Source organism: Erythranthe guttata, chromosome 1, assembly GCF_056151865.1.
Source record: "Erythranthe guttata isolate IM_541 chromosome 1, IM_541, whole genome shotgun sequence".
Lineage (NCBI taxonomy): Eukaryota > Viridiplantae > Streptophyta > Magnoliopsida > Lamiales > Phrymaceae > Erythranthe > Erythranthe guttata.
Window position 1 is genome coordinate 3,953,075 of NC_142533.1, and position 16,926 is coordinate 3,970,000.

At 36.8% G+C, this 16,926-nt stretch overlaps 1 protein-coding gene and 1 pseudogene across 1 annotated transcript; both read right to left on the reverse strand.

Annotated features, from left to right (window-relative positions):
- Positions 1 to 1,103: 1,103 nt before the first annotated feature.
- Positions 1,104 to 2,877, reverse strand: LOC105973739 (dynamin-related protein 4C). Its single transcript, XM_012998779.2, has one exon. The coding sequence runs from the start codon at positions 2,787 to 2,789 to the stop codon at positions 1,164 to 1,166; it is 1,626 nt and encodes a 541-aa protein (XP_012854233.2). The 5' UTR covers positions 2,790 to 2,877; the 3' UTR covers positions 1,104 to 1,163.
- Positions 2,878 to 12,620: 9,743 nt separating this feature from the next.
- LOC105954997 (dynamin-related protein 4C pseudogene) lies at positions 12,621 to 14,354 on the reverse strand (annotated as a pseudogene).
- Between the last annotated feature and the right edge of the window lie 2,572 nt (positions 14,355 to 16,926).

A 16,926-nucleotide genomic window follows, 5' to 3' on the forward strand; every position in this document is an offset into this window, starting at 1 on the left:
TCTTCCCCATGCGATTAATTTTGTAATTGTCCTTAAAATAATATCTTAATTGTATAAATTAAAAGACTTTTTAGACATTTCACATTTAATAGTGGAATTTAACAAATTTAATACTAGATTGAATCTAAATTTTACTGGATACTAATTCAATCTCGCCTAATCCCATGCAATCCGATATAGGTACGCTAACGATGTTAAATTCTGGTATTTTATGTGATTTGTCTATAAAATCTGTTATTTAATAAAATTAACATGTAGTTTGATTGATAAAATTGTCTTTACTTCCCGTATCAAATTAATCTTGTGTAGGGGCGCTATTAATTTAATAAAATAGTAGCATTTACTAACAGACTTTAAATTTAGTAACAAATTTAAAAAAAAATATAAATTTTGTCAAACAAACATGTTACTAACCTCTATTATTTAGTGAGCAAAACTTAGTAAAAGTATATTATCCATTAATGAAAGATATTTGACATTGACAAGTACCACTATAGATCCATTCACACATTTATATATAATAAATACTGAACAAAATCAAACCACACATTTTTTCTTAATTGATGTACATGAAACTTAATACTTATTTACACACATTTATATTGCACATTGACAACTATTAGTACAGACAAATTACGGACACATCTAAGGTAAAGTCAAATTACGAAAATAGCCTTTTCATTTGGATAATTACAATTATCCATCAACTATATATGTATTGTTTTACACGGATGTCAAATTTACCAACTGAATGAGGGGTTTATTCATAAGAAAATACATAGTTAAAGAAGGTAGGTTTAATTACCCGAGGAAGTTTTTCGTAAATTGACCTTACCTCAAGGCCTTCGCTGTAATAACTCAGAATACTTATTACTTGCTTAGAATTAACCTATAAATAACTCAGAATAATCACAGAAGTTAAAAATTATATATAATGGAACCACCAGTAACAAAATCTTCCAGAAACAATTCTGTCAATTAAAAAGAAGATGGTTCAATTCAACACATCAGTTTCAACTGATTTCAGCAAAAGCAAAAACAAAAACAATAAAAAAAGAAAAACTAAAAATAAATAAATAAATAAAATAAAAATTTAAGAGCATAAATCAAACTTCCAAACAGAAGAGATGCAATAATTAATACTTAAAATCTGAATTTTCTGATCAAGTGATCAAAGCTTCAATATCTTGTGTCACTAGATTACGAACGGCGAATCGCAAGTGCAACGCCATGTTATCGACCATCCTCGTCGAAACCATCTCCCAATAAGCTCGAACCCTCGTCGCCACATCGAACGCCTCCTCTTTCAAACTCGTCTCCATCTCACGGAGATGAACGCCGTCGGCATTTCGAAACACGCCGCCGCCAATATTATTGCCGCCAAAGGCTTCCAAGAACTCATCCTCATCGGCCATTAGCTTCCTATACAAAGCGGAGTAGTGCTCGCGATGACACGTGTAATCGGCGAGCTTCATCTCCATCTCGACGGCATCCTTCGCCCAATCAATTGATTGTTTCTTCTTCATTGCGATAAGTTTTTGGGCCTTTCGTTTTACGAGCGGAAGGAATTCCGGGTGGTTTTCGTAGTGCCTTGATAAGACGCGTACGAAAACTCTCTCCACGTAGTCCCATACGTTCTCTATGAAAATAAACGATATAGGATATATAGCCTCCATCTTGTTCTCAAGGATAGCACGGAAATCCGATATCGATTCCTCAAGAACCCTAATCTTGTCAATCAAGGACTTTGCGAAACAATTTGAAATGTCTTGAGCATCGGGTTTCAGAGCCTCGGAGTACATGTTGAGCATTTCAGCCAATCGAGCGGTGCAATGCATCGCGTTTTCATCCGGATATTCGCCGAACTCCCCTTGCAAAAGAATCTTTCTCAAGGAATCTTTAGCATGATCAAGAATATGCTTGTATGTGGTGCATGGTTGACTAAAAGAAGTCAACTTCTCGTTGATCTTCCTAACAATTTCGGGCAAAAACTTAATGATGATTCCGGCTTGAATACATACCAGCCATTCGGCTAAAACAGGAATCCCGACTATGGATTTATCGATCTTCGAAAGATGGGGATGAGTATCGAAGAGCCTAGCTTCTTCCTCGCGAGCTTCATCGAACGACTCGTCGCCGATACGGTTCCTCACGCAGACGTAACCGAGGCCGATGCTGACGTCATCGGCGGCGACCTTATCGAGCAGTCCTTGTGGGGATTGATCGGCTCTCGTGACGACAGCTAGGGTTCTCCGACCGGTTCGATCGACTTTCTTAGACAGCCTTATCGACTCACACGTGCAGAAATCGACACTCGCCGGCAAAACATTGAGGATTATACTCTCTTCCGGTGTGATAAACTCCATTATTATTTTGGAGATTTGTTCGTGTATATCCTCGGGCTGCCCGTGAACCGGAACCCTAGTGATTCCGGGCAGATCAACAATGGTTAAATTAGGGACGCCGTTCTTTTTCACGACTAGGGTTATGGGGTTATTGGAAAGACCTTTTCCTTTGCCGGCGATTTCTTCGGTGGCGAGGCTGATGGCGGCGGAGACGTGTTGTTCATCGGTGGGTACGGTTTTTCCGGCGAACTCGAGGAAGAGTTCAGGGTTAAGGTTTGGGTGGTTCTGGAGACGCATGATGAGTGGGACACGTGTGCAGATGGGTTGGCCTCCTCTGGTGCTGAGGCTGATTCCGGCGAGTGACTCGAGGACGCTGGTTTTGCCGGAGGACTTGTCGCCGATGACGACGACGGAGATGGTCGGGAATTGGACGCCCTCTTTCATGATTTTCACGTGTCGGATTCTAATTTTTGTATTTTTGTCGGATGTTTTGTTGTTCTTTCGTAGAAGAAATTAAACAATTTTTGAAATCGGTTTTCCAATCCCTTTATTTATAGTTATCATATCCCTAAAATATAGGAAAAATAAAAGGAGAAGTCGAATTATATTGGGTTTGGTTTTCTCGCAAAAGTGACGTTAAATTACAACTACATCTGAGCTATAGTTTAATTACGATAAAAACCATCTTGTAATAGTTATTATATCCTTTGATATATGTAATTGGGCCAACAATTTCTTTATCTAATGGGCCACGAACTCAATATTTAAAACCTCTATCACCGAAGCCCAATCACCTTCAAGTAAGGTTTGGGTCCGACAATCTTAACTAAGCTATAAATAAATGTTTGAACTCATTCATTAACGTACGTCATATTTATCTCAGTAATACTATAACATGTATTCTCTGGACTATTTCCACTATCCGCACGTCTGACTTGAGCATCGGAGTGGTTTCCGCCGGATCAACCCAGGCTTAGTTTACGTGTTCTACGATCGCAGGTATCTCAAGGTCATCAAACTCGTGAGCCAGTGATCCACTATGCTATTCCAGCTCATCCTACTTCAACTCTCTAAGATGATCTATCTCTAGCATCATCATCCCTAGTTAGTAATGATTGAGGCCTTTTTTGCATTAATTTGGATTTTGGGTGGACTAATTAATAAATATCGGATGGGCTTAATTGATATATAGGCATAATATGGGATAACATTTATAATTTAAGGGTGGGCTTGAGTCCACCCTCCCAAAGGGTGGACTCGCCCCTGCCTATAATGGATGGTCCAGTGGTCGGGGCAAGTTAGCTTATTTCAATTGATCCAGGTTCGAATTATCTTATTAACAATCGATAGGTCGAGCTTATGACACATTGTTAGCCTAGTCTAATAGATTGGCCTAACGGTCGGAGCAAGTTAGCCTATTTTGATTGGCTCAAGTTGGAATCTCCTTAGCAACCGTCGTTAGATCGAACTTGTCACACATGTTTAGTTTAGTGAAGCTTACGCCTCTCTTACCGTTTACAAACTATTATATGAGATCAATGCGAATTTATCACCAGAGTTGGTCAACGCCTTGAATAAACTTACAAGACTTGGTGGTTCAACACAATTCCACACGATGTGCAAGTCATAAGATCCAATTAAAAATATTTGAAAAAATAATACTATAGATTGTAGTGATGCAACATTTTTTACCTTCCAATTTTATTTTATTCTTTTTGCTTTATTTTGAAGTTGTTAAAGAGATAATTAATCAACACTCGCACTATACTTGGGTTGGACAATCCCATCTATAAAAAAGTTCAAAAGATTTGATTCTCAAAAGGTTAATTAGTGGATACACATAATATTCCTTATAAAAACATTTTTTTATTGCAAAATATTAATGTTAAAAGTTGTTTTTTTAGTGACGTAATAAAAACTGAAAAATGATGGAGGTTTGGAACTTTTAGGGTAGCTAATACGAGTGATTACCGGCCGCCCTTCACACGGAATTATGGTGATCGGCCGCAGTCTATGCTACATCAGTGTAACATATCAGGTGGTTTTGAACCGTAGATCTATATAAATAACTATTCACTTATCATATATACACATGAGTATGTGTGTATGTGTTTGTTATTATGTACATATCAATGGTTTCAGATCACTTAGTGTATTTCATCAGGTGTAGCATCTACAAAATCATCGATAACTTATATTATTTCCAGTGCCACCCAAAATTCCATGTTACAATTTTCCCCTTCTTTTTTTTGTGTGTATTAATTTAGCAATCACATTGAATTGTTAAACGTATGATGAAAATAGACTTACATCAGATCGATATTAGCACTAAAAAATTCAAACCAAATAAATCGGATTGAAATTAGCACTTTCGAAAACATAATCAATTAAGTTTCGGATATTTCCAGTTAAACTTTCAAAAATTATTCCAATTGTGGGGTTTTTTTTTTTTTTGTAATTTCTGATTATCCGAAATTGAAGTTCGAGCTTAGTTTTGTGAAAAATAAAATAATAAAAGAATCTAATGGGCCTTGACCCAATAGTTATAAATACTAAATTTTGAAACAAGTGGAAGCCCAGTTCCGTTTGTTCTTGCCTATCTGGGCCCAATTAAACTAATCAAGCTTAATTAAAACTTAAAGTTCATATTAACCTTGCACCAAAAGACGAAATCCCTCGCCCCCAGGGCCCCTGGCCCGACAAGGATTGATGGAGGAATGTACAACATGGTAACTCAACGGTGCCCACAAGGAACCAACCCTCATTGGAGTTGAAATTCCCAGACTGCGGCTGTCAGGATTCGATCTTAGGACCTTCCACCAACTTACCACCTCCGGAACCAACTTTAATCTTCGAAACTAGAGGTAATTTTGATCATCGTTTTACTAATCGTTCTTACCAAAATTCTCGAGGCTTTTTTGGAGTAAAAAAGATTAACTAACACTGGAGTCAATCTTTTTTACTCCAAAAAAGCCTCGAGAATTTTTGTTTTTGCTGCGATCAAATCCTGGTGTCGTAATGATTATTTATGACGCATTTGGCTCATTCAATTACCTCTATCAGATTAGTTTGGATTAAACGAGATTGCACTAATTATCTACTGACTAATTAGTTATTTAGTTAGTAAGAAGTTTGATTTATTGGGTTTGATCTTGTCTTAAGGCCTCCTTTGCTTGGTGTTATTAAGTTCTATTAACTAAATAGTATGGGCTAATAAGATGTCTGGTTGATAAGATTCGTATTTAGTCAAGTCCGCAATTAAATGTTACTATTTGATTAAATTAGTAGCATCATTCCCCATGCGATTAATTTTGTATATTTGTCCTTAAAATAATATCTTAATTGTGTAAATTAAAAGACTTTTTAAACATTTCACATTTAATACTAGAATTTAACAAATTTAATACTACAGTAGAACCTCGATAAATTAATACCCGATAAATTAATAACCTCGCTTAAATGATAAATTTTCCCGGTCCCGACATGGGGATAACGTGCTAAATTAATAATTCGCTAAATTTATAAGATAATACACATTAAAAAATGTTAAGAGGCACCATATAATAAATAAATTAATAATGCATAAAAATAATTCTTAAATTACATGGTACAGTACATATTTTATAGATCTATAAAGGTTTAATATAATATAATTTAATTGTTGCTTGTTTCTTGTTGAAGTTCACATCACCATCAATCTCGTCTTTCACTTTTCTTAAGATGGTTAGAACTTTCGGTATAGTTTTCTCATAACTCACCATAAAGTCGTTCTATAAAGAGCTTCCGTTCGTAAAACGGACTCTATAGTGCATTGAACTAACCGTACAATGAATAATATACACGTAAATTTAAAAAAAATGTATTTATTGAAAATAATAATAAAAGTAATTTCATAAATTAATAAGTTATTAATTAATATATAAATAATAATTATTAATTTATCGATAAGTTAATATTTCGCTAAATTAGTGAAATTTTGATAGTCCCAACTGTATTAATTTATAGAGGTTTAAATGTAGATTGAATCTAATGAATCAAACATCTTACTGGATGCTAATTCAATCTCGCCTAATCCAATGTAATCCGATATAGGTACGCTAACGATGTTAAATTCTGGTATTTTATGTTATTTGTCTATAAAATCTTTTATTTAATAAAATTAACATGTAGTTTGTTTGATAAAATTGTCTTTACTTCCCCCTATTAAATTAGGGGCTCTTTGAGAAAACCCGCTCACTACTTTTTTTAATGGAGGGAGGCCCAAAATATTTTAGTTCATTTGAGAAAAGTCCACACCCATTTTCAGCTATTATGTTTTCCAGTTTTACCCCCGCCCGCCACCTCATTACTGGGTCACGCGCTCCTTTCCGAATTTATTTTTTTTCCGTTGGCGAGGCTGATGGCGGCGGAGACGTGTTGTTCATCGGTGGGTACGGTTTTTCCGGCGAACTCGAGGAAGAGTTCAGGGTTAGGGTTTGGGTGGTTCTGGAGACGCATGATGAGTGGGACACGTGTGCAGATGGGTTGGCCTCCTCTGGTGCTGAGGCTGATTCCGGCGAGTGACTCGAGGACGCTGGTTTTGCCGGAGGACTTGTCGCCGATGACGACGACGGAGATGGTCGGCAATTGGACGCCCTCTTTCATGATTTTTCACGTGTCGGATTCTAATTTTTGTATTTTTGTCGGAGGTTTTGTTGTTCTTTCGCAGAAGAAATTAAACAATTTTTAAAATCGGTTATCAAATCCCCTTTATTTATAGTTATCATATCCCTAAAATATAGCGAAAATAAAAGGAGAGTCTTCAACAAGAATTCTATCAAAAAAAGAAGTCTTCAACTAGAAGTTATTAACTAACGAATTATTTCTCTTGGCAATGGTGGTCCGCTGGAAGTTGTGGGAGGTGCGGAACAATGACGTGCATGGGAATCTTGGAGTTGGAGTAGGTGAGCTGGTGTCGTGGAGTGAGAGTTATTTGAAAGTCTTCCATCAGGCTCTCAGTCCTAATTTGCCTGCTACGATTTTGGAAAGTCAAACGCATTGGCAACCTCCCATGACTGGTATTGTTAAGGTCAATTTCGACGTTGCACTACCACCAAACTGCGACTTTTATAAGATGGCGATTGTAGCGAGGAATTCTCTCGGCCAAGTTTTGTGGTGGAATGTGGTTAGGGTACAGGGAATAGTGAGCCCAGTCGAAGGCGAAGCTAACGCGGCGCTCCAAGCGGTCCAACAAGCGGCTACACATGGATGACCCGATATTATAGTGGAATGCGACAATTTACAGGTTATCAAATGTATCCATGAAGATGAGAGTTCCCTCACTTCTTACGGAGCCTATCTAGAAGACATTAAAAATTCTTGCCATTTCTTTTCGTAATTGTTCTTTCTCATTTGTAAAGCGTGGTTGCAACCAACTCGCTCATGCTATTGCTACCTCTTCAGTTTTGGATTGTACGAAAGGATATTCTCTTCCTTCTAATTTAGCTGGTTTAGCCTAATAAATTTCGTTTTTTTTTTCAAAAAAAAAAAAAAACTAGAAACCGAATTATATTGGGTTGGGCTTTCTTGCAAAAGGATATTAAATAATTTAGTGTAAATTACTACCACCCTTGAGCTGTGGTCAAATTACGAAAATTCTTCATATTTGGGTAATTATATCTAGTTCTTTACTATGAATCTTCTTACACCTCCACCCTTATAGTATTTGTTCGCGCCAGAGATTTCTGTTAATGAAGATTGAGGAAATCCGCCATACTTTGGAATTATTAAAAGATTATTTCCATGTTTATTTTGGAATTAATTAGAATCCTATTCTTGTAATATTTTTATTAGGACTTAGATTTATTTTCATGTATTATATTTTAGTTAGTTATCTTTTGTACTTATCTAGAATAGAAGTAGAAATCGACTAGAATTCTATTATTTAGTTAAATCGATTTCTTAGTACTCAAGTTAGTTTAGGGTGGTGAATTTTGTGCCTATATAAGGCCCTCAACCTCTCATTGAACTTTAATCGAAAAATTCCACCATAAAGGCTTTGAAGGGTGCAGGCGGTGCTGCAACCTTGTTTGCACTGTGTTTTTTTTATTCTGTTTTTAGTAGATTAATTTTGTATACACACAAAAAATAATCTTGTATACACACAAGAATTATGTTACCACATCTAATGTCGTAACTAGGGGTGGGCATTCGGGTCGGGTCGGGTTATTCGGGTTTTTTGCAAAAAAAAAATTACCCGAACCCGACCCGAAATAACCGGACCCGGTTATTTCGGGTCGGGTTCGGGTCGGGTTCGGGTTTTGCTATTTTCCTCTTTTTTTTTTTTTTTTTTTTTTTTCTTTTTCGAAATGTACTTGAGATATACATATATATACAGACATATATATATATATATATATATATATATATATATATATATATATATATATATATATATATATATATATATCTTTATATATATATAAAAAAAAAAAAAAAAAAAAAAATTCAACCGGGTACCCGATCGGGTACCCGGGTAGGATTTCTAATACCCGGACCCGACCCGGTTTGGGAGCACCGGGTACCCGAACCCGGGAAAAACCCGGTTACGTCAAAAATTACCCGATCCGGTCGGGTAATACCCGACCGGGTCGGGTTATACCCGAATAACCCGACCCGAATGCCCACACCTAGTCCTAACAAGTAATTTGTCTCAACAGAACGAATAGATTTTCATAGGCATATAAATCAACAGTATTAAATTCAACATAATCATCTGGATTTTGTGGAATGTTCTCTAGTTTGTACTCATTTTGTGCAAATATACAGTTTCTGATGCACAACAATCTGATATATGTAATCCAAATAACACATCTTATGACCATTTGCTTAAAAATGTGGAGCTCGAATGAGATAAAACGGGTACAAAATTAAGAATATTCCATATAATTTAGAAGATTTTACTAAATTTGATACCGCAAGGGTAGATAGGTGAGAATATTTATAATTAACGGGATGATTGTGATTACCCAGAATTTTTTTTTTTTTTTTATAATTTGACCATACCTCATGGGTGGTTGTAATTTACCCAATAATTAACATTGTTGGAGTCGGTTATCATCTCCCTACAAAACAGGAAAAAGAAAAAGATAATTGGTTGCGTAATTATTAAATGAATTACGAAATAAATATTTAAAAATAATCATAAATTTGTTTAATATTTCTTTTTTGGTAATTATGGTTTGAGTGCACTAATTTTGCATAGTTATCAAAATGTTATAGTATATATCGAATGAGTATTTAATACTCAATTAGATAACAATGGATTGGAGTTGTTAAGGTTTGAATTTTTGATCGATTATCAATTCTGTAATACGAAAATTTCAACTTCTCAATGTTTCGCGTTTCATAAATGTTTTGTGTCGGATATTTGAAGACACTTACCGGACACCTTATTGGCCATTTTGCAGTTTTAAAAAAGTTAGAAATAGTTTGAATAGCAAATTTTCACATATGTTTGTTGTTCTCAAATTATTTACATGATTTAATTATCCGTTGCAAATTTCTAGTTGATAGTAAAATTTATTTTCAATATGTTTGTATAAATATATATAAAAAGAATTTATATAAATAAAAACTTATATATTTTTATATAGAATATTTAAAAATACACTCTTATGCTTTTAATATTTACACGTTTCCCCTAAGTACCCGTCACCCCAATTTTAAATAGGGGTAATATGCATGACACCCCTTAAATCAAACCTAATTAGATTTGAATCAACCTCGATGAGAATATTTGAACTAAATCCTTAGTTCAAAACAAAATTATACATACATCCTTTTATTTTCTTTTAACCCCAAAATACTCTTAATGTACCTAATAAAATATCACGTAATTTCCTTACTCTCTCTCGCCCCCTCTCTCTCTTTTGCGCCGCCACGCGCCCACGCCGCTCTTTCTATTCTTCTCGTTCTATATTATTCCACCAACCATCTCCTCTTTACTCTGTTCTTTTTTTTTTTTTTTTATGTATCTTTAGTAGATTTGTTTTTGATGTTTTGAAAAGGAGAACAACAGATCTGCAACCAGCGATGCCGGCAATTCCAGAAGCTTTGTTGATTAAATTAGTAGCATCCTTCCCCATGCGATTAATTTTGTAATTGTCCTTAAAATAATATCTTAATTGTGTAAATTAAAAGACTTTTTAGACATTTCACATTTAATACTAGAATTTAACAAATTTAATACTAGATTGAATCTAATGAATCAAACATCTTACTGGATACTAATTCAATCTCGTATAATCCAATGTAATCCGATATAGGTACGCTAACGATGTTAGTTTATCGTATTTTATGTGACTTGTCTATAAAATCTTTTATTTAATAAAATTAACACGTAGTTTGAATGATAAAATTGTCTTTACTTCCTCCTATTAAATTAATCTCGGGGAATGGGCGTTACTAATTTAATAATATAGTAGCATTTAATAACGGACGTTGAGTTTGGTAACAAAATTAAAAAAATATATATAAATCTTGTCAACCGAACATGTTACTGACCTCTATTATTTAGTCAGTAAAACTTAGTACGAGTATATTATCCATTAATGAAGATATTTGACATTAACAAGTATCACTATAGATCCATTCACACATTTATATATAATAAATACTGAACAAAATCAAACTCTAGATCTTTGCCCTATTGGTAAAGTTAGGTACCAACTGTGATAATGAGGATCGGTTACATTAACCTTAAAAGATATTTATAATTAAAACGGAGAGAGTAATATCGTTTATTTACACACATTCATATTGCACATTGACAACTATTGGTACAGAATGTTCAATTGTGAATAAACAAACTTCAATTATAGACGTTCCACACTATTTATTTTGTACTCATGTATATCCTAAAAATACTTGGGGGCAAATTACGGCCACCCCTAAGATCAAAGTCAAATTACGAAAAAAAAAACGCTTTTACCAAGTATCATTTCTTAAGAGAAGCAGAAGCGAACAAAGGAAATTTAAGTGAACTATTGGCTGACGGTTGAACAACATGCAAATATTTTCATGAAGACACTTCCGCGTCCGAAGTATGAAGAACTACGTACGATGCTCGGTATCTCCAAAATGAGTATTAAGGAGGAGTGTTGAAAATAATGCTCAATTTTGGAATATTCAAAAAATATTAGTTTTATAAAGTAGTATCTAGAATAATCTATAGGACTTAAGGCTAGCTAAATATTTCTATCCGTAGAAAAATACTCAAGAAAAGCTAGGATTGTAAAGAAAATTCTAGAGAAGGACCACTCTAGCAATTCTCTAGATATATCCATGAAGCCTATAAATAGACTATGATGCATAGTAAACCAGCATAAACAAAACTAAAACAAAAAAAACTAATAAAACCTTCCCCTTCAACTATGTCCTATTGTCCCATCTCTCCAAATAAATCAAAGTGCAAATTATTTAGGATAAATTACAACCGCCTTGAGGTATAGTTAAATTACGAAAAAACCCTCTTGTTTGTATAATTACATCTACTCCTCAACTATGAATCTACTGACACCTTCATCTGTTAAATTCAATATAATTATCTAGATTTCATGAAATGTTCTCTACTTTGTACTCGCAAAACAAGTACAAACTACTATATATCCTCGGACTGGTGAACTGGAAACGACTATAATGCATGATCTGCTATGGATCCACGACCGAGATGATTTCAATAATTTTTTGGAGGAGTCGACTAGGGTTGGTGAAAAACGGAGCAAGCTGAAGCATAGGATCGAGGTTCTCAAGGGGACAAAGATTCTCGCTCAAAGGGTCAAAAACATGACAATTTTGTCTTTTTGTTCTGTAACATTGTTCTGTTTGACTACGTTTTTCCGTGTTGGTTGGTCGATTTTATTACGTTCGATACTTTCGTAATACTGGTATAGGAGATATAGCCTTCACCTTCTTCCGAATTAAGGAGAGTACGGAAAAGCCGATTTTTTAAACTAAAAAGTTTGCTAAAAGTTCTTAGAAAGTCAAAAACATACAAATAGACGTCCACATTTTTTTAAATTTTGCAAATTAAAGGTTAAAACATATTTAAATAGTCAATTAATACTGCTATTGGTATAAAATATAATTAGTATATATATCTCAATCGTAAATAAACCAACACAAAAAACAAACCAGAAAACAATACTTAGCATTTCATTAAATCAAAACATTCAAATGAGATATGATGACATAAGCAAATCCATTACAGCATTCATAATAAAATCAAGAACATCCTTAATAATCGAAGTTATCCGAAATCTTATCGATGATGTTAGCAACAACATCCTTCGATTCCTTGAGCAAAGAAATACTCTTTTTCAACTTGTTCCGTTTCAAAGCAACGGATGGCGACTCGTCCATCATCCTCTCCAATCCGTTACCGTGAGGCCCCATTATCTCGTTCACAATCTCCATCTCCATTTCGTTTTTCACAAGGTTACGAATCTTGAAAAGCAAATGCAGCGCCATGTTATCGACCATCCTCCTCAATACGATGTCCCAATACACCTTCACCCTCGTTCCCAAATCGAACGCCTCCGGCACGCTGCTCTTCATGCTATGGAGATGAGCAATAAAAAAATTACCAAATATTTTCAATTTGTTGCCAATGTATAGCATTAAATCTTCCTGCGAATACATTCGCGATCCTTCCAAGAAGACGTGTACGTGGGGTTGCTCGTGTAGTCGGCAACCTTCTCCATCTCGACAATTTCGTTCACCCAATCGACCGATTCTTGCTTCATCTTAGCAATGAGATTCTGTGCGGCACGTTTCAGAATGCCTTAACAACACAGAGATCAACACGTTCTCCACAAAACCCCATATTTTCTCGAGGAACTCAAACGGTATGGCAGATGTTGACTTCACCTTCCTCTGCATGAGGGTATGAAACGCAACTTTCGGGAGAAAATTCGGCAGCCCAATCGACTTACCTTCCTCCAAAACCATAATCTCGTCAAGTAAGTACTTTTTGGAACCGCTCAATTCTTTTGCAGATTGCAGATCAGCAGAGAATTTGTTGAGCATTTCAACTACTCTAGCAGTACCATGCATCGGGATATTCATCGAACTCCCAATGAATGAGAATCTTTCTCAAAGATTCCTTAGCAGAGCCAACAACATGCATGAATGCCGCCATCGCTTCACCAACGGAAGTCAAATGCTTAGGCAACTTATTCAACTCTTCGATATTCCCGGAAAGCTTCTCGTTGATCTTCCTAACAATTTCAGGGCGACATTTCACAATAATATTTGCCTGAATTCTGACCAACCTTTCAGCAAGAACAGGAACCCCAACCATTGACTTGTCAATCTTCGACAGAAAACAATGCGTGTCAAAAAGCTTAGCTTCTTCCGCCCTCGCATCCTCATACGACTCATCTCCGATACGGTTCCTCACGCATACGTAACCGAGGCCGATGCTGACGTCATCGGCGGTTACCTTCTCGAGCAGGCCTTCGGGGGATTTATCGGCTTTCGTTACGATAGCGAGAGTTCTCTGTCCGGTTTTATCGACTTTCTGAGACATCCTTATCGACTCGCACGTGGTGAAATCGACACTTGCGGACATAACATTTAGGATTATGCTCTCTTCCGGTGTGATGAACTCCATTATTATTTTAGAGATTTGTTCGTATATATCTTCGGGCTGCCCGTGGACTGGAACCCTAGTGATTCCGGGCAGATCAACCATGGTTAAATCGGGGACGCTGTTCTTTTTCACGATTAGCTAGGGTTAAAGGGTTGCTGGAGATCCCTTTTCCATTGCCGGCGATCTCCTCGGTGGCGAGGCTGATGGCGTCGGAGATGTGTTCTTCGTCGGTGGGGACCGTTTTTCCAGCGCACTCGAGGAAGAGTTCCGGGTTAGGGTTTGGGTGGTTCTGGAGGCGCATGATCGATGAGCAGGACACGTGTGCAGATTCCCTGGCCGCAAAATAGCTGAGACATACAAAATCGATTGTCAACCATTAACGATCCACAAAAGCCAAGTTGATAAAAGTTATCGAAGATATGTATAATGCGAAATAACTTTCACTTCCAAACTAATTCAAAATGTAGCACAACATAGTAGCATTCAGGACTAAGAAATTCTTACAAGTCTAAATATGATTAATCCACAAAAACTATCATCAATTATAGGGATGGAAATCGGAAGGATGGGGTCGTAATTAGTACTTTCGGAAAAGTTCTGATTTTTTCCCAAGTGAAAATAAATTCCAATCACTTTAAAAAAGATATGGAAAAATCAATACTCAAAAATTCTATAAAAAAAAAAAAAAAAAAAATACTAGATCCAAAATCGATTTTTTTTTTATCGAAATCGATGGAATTTAGAAAATTACAATTTATATCCAGCATAATTATTTTTGAAAATTAAAACCAGATCAAAAGTTTAAATCTCATATACAAACCAATCCCAATCCAAAAAAAAATGGGGAAAAAAAAATGAAAATTGGACGTGAAATGCTATTCGCGGTTACGTTTTTGCTATTCGCGGTTCATAAAAAAATCTCACTCCCTCTCTAAAACTACAAAAACCACAAAACCACAGATAGCAAAAAAAAAAAATCGAAATTTCGAATTCAAGCTTGAAGAACCATTGGGCTTCGATTTTTTGAGGTAATTTCGACTCATTTATGTAAAATATGCATTGCCCATTACGTTTACGCAACCAATTTCATGTTAAAAGCCCCTACAAATCGAATTGTAGGGACTTTTTTTTCGGTAATTTTAGGATGAACGCCCAAGATGGGCGCCCATGGGGTGTTCAAACGCCCGATTCGGGCGTTCGAACACCCCACGGACGCCCATCTTCGGCGTCGAAAGCTGTAACAAACGCCCAGTTTGGGCGAGAACCGGGCGAGTGAACGCCCGGTCCAGGCGTTCACTCGCCCGGTTCACGCCCAAACCGGGAGTTCGAGAAACTTTTTTTTTTTTCAGTCAATTATATTAATTTAATTAATTTAAAATATGTTTTATGTTTGTAGGATGTCTAATTGGATGAAAAAATTGGGAATGGGAAAAGGGAAGGGTCCCCTGATTCGTCCTCATGCAAATCCGGTGGAGGAGAGTACTGCGGAACGGGAGGACAGAACGCACAACCGTAATGTTACCAGTTCTAAACGTCGTGGGGAACGGACTCGTGCTTTTGTACAACCACGTATGACAATCGAGGAGGAGGAGGAGACAGAGGCATAGCCCGAGCAGGAGATGTATACATATATGGATCCCCACGAGGACGAGTACGATCCAGGACTACGTTTTCAGCAGAAGTATCAGTTCCCGGTGCCTGATTTGCCATCCGATGATGATGACGAGGACGGTTTGACTCCGCCTCCGCCTCCAGCTTATACAATGGCTGATACTTCCGGTGGTTCTACTCCTGCCCCAAACCCGAGGTCCCGGCCCGGTCCGAAAAAAACTCTTCCTACTCGACCGTGGAAGTTGATTGGTGAGATACCCGGTGGACCAAAATACCCTCATTTGATTCCGAGTTTTGGAGCCCATATTGCCTACGACATCTGGGAGGAAAAGGTAATACTTATTAATTTTAATAAATTTTGTTTAAAATGTTTATAGTTGATTTTCCTATTCTTAAATATCAATATATCTTCAACAGGGCCAACATATGCTGAAGTTGCGGTCTCATGCGAAGTCTACTTGGCCGGGCCCCGACAACTATTATAGTGTTTCACTACTGGAGAGTACGGGATTGTATCACTTGCGTTATTGTTCGCTCCCTCAGCACAATAACCCATTGATAGAGGCTTTTATCGAGAGGTGGCAGCCAGACACCAATAGCTTTCATATGCCGTTTGAAGAGATGACAATTACTCTCCACGATGTGCACTATATCATGCATTTGCGAGTTAGTGGAAATCGCCCTAACGTTTGGATGGATAAGGCAGATGCGATTTATGCAGGTGCGAGAGCGTTCGGTGTATCGAGATATGGAGAAGTGGTATGGTGGCGGATCCCGGTTAGATGATTTGGATAGGATGTATGGCAACAATTCTTCATTCGCTTCCGAGTTTCGGGTACGAGCATATATTGCATACTTGCTCGGAAAGCTGTTGTTTGTCGATAAGAGTGGATCGAAGTTGAAAACAGATTTTTTTCCCACTTTTAGAGCAGATCGATATGATTTTCGACTATTCCTGGGGTTTGGCTACATTGGCCTATTTGTATCGACAATTGGGCATGACTACGCGAGCTGAGGCGGCGCAGATGGGTGGTTGTCTGACATTGTTAGAGGTATTTTTTTATTTGTAGTATCATTATTTTTAATATGCTGTACTGTTATGTTTAAATATCACCAAACTGTTATGTTTAATATGTCGTATCATTATTTTTGTAGTGTTGGATATATGAGTATTTTCCGTGTTTCTGGCCTCCGATGGTTAACGCACGCACATGTGAATGGAGAGCCCTGGTATAGACCTGACCACCGGTTCGGTTAGAACCGGAACCGGAACCGAACCGGGGTCAACAGTTTTAGAACCGAATCGGAACCGATTTGACCGGAACCGGAACCGGAACC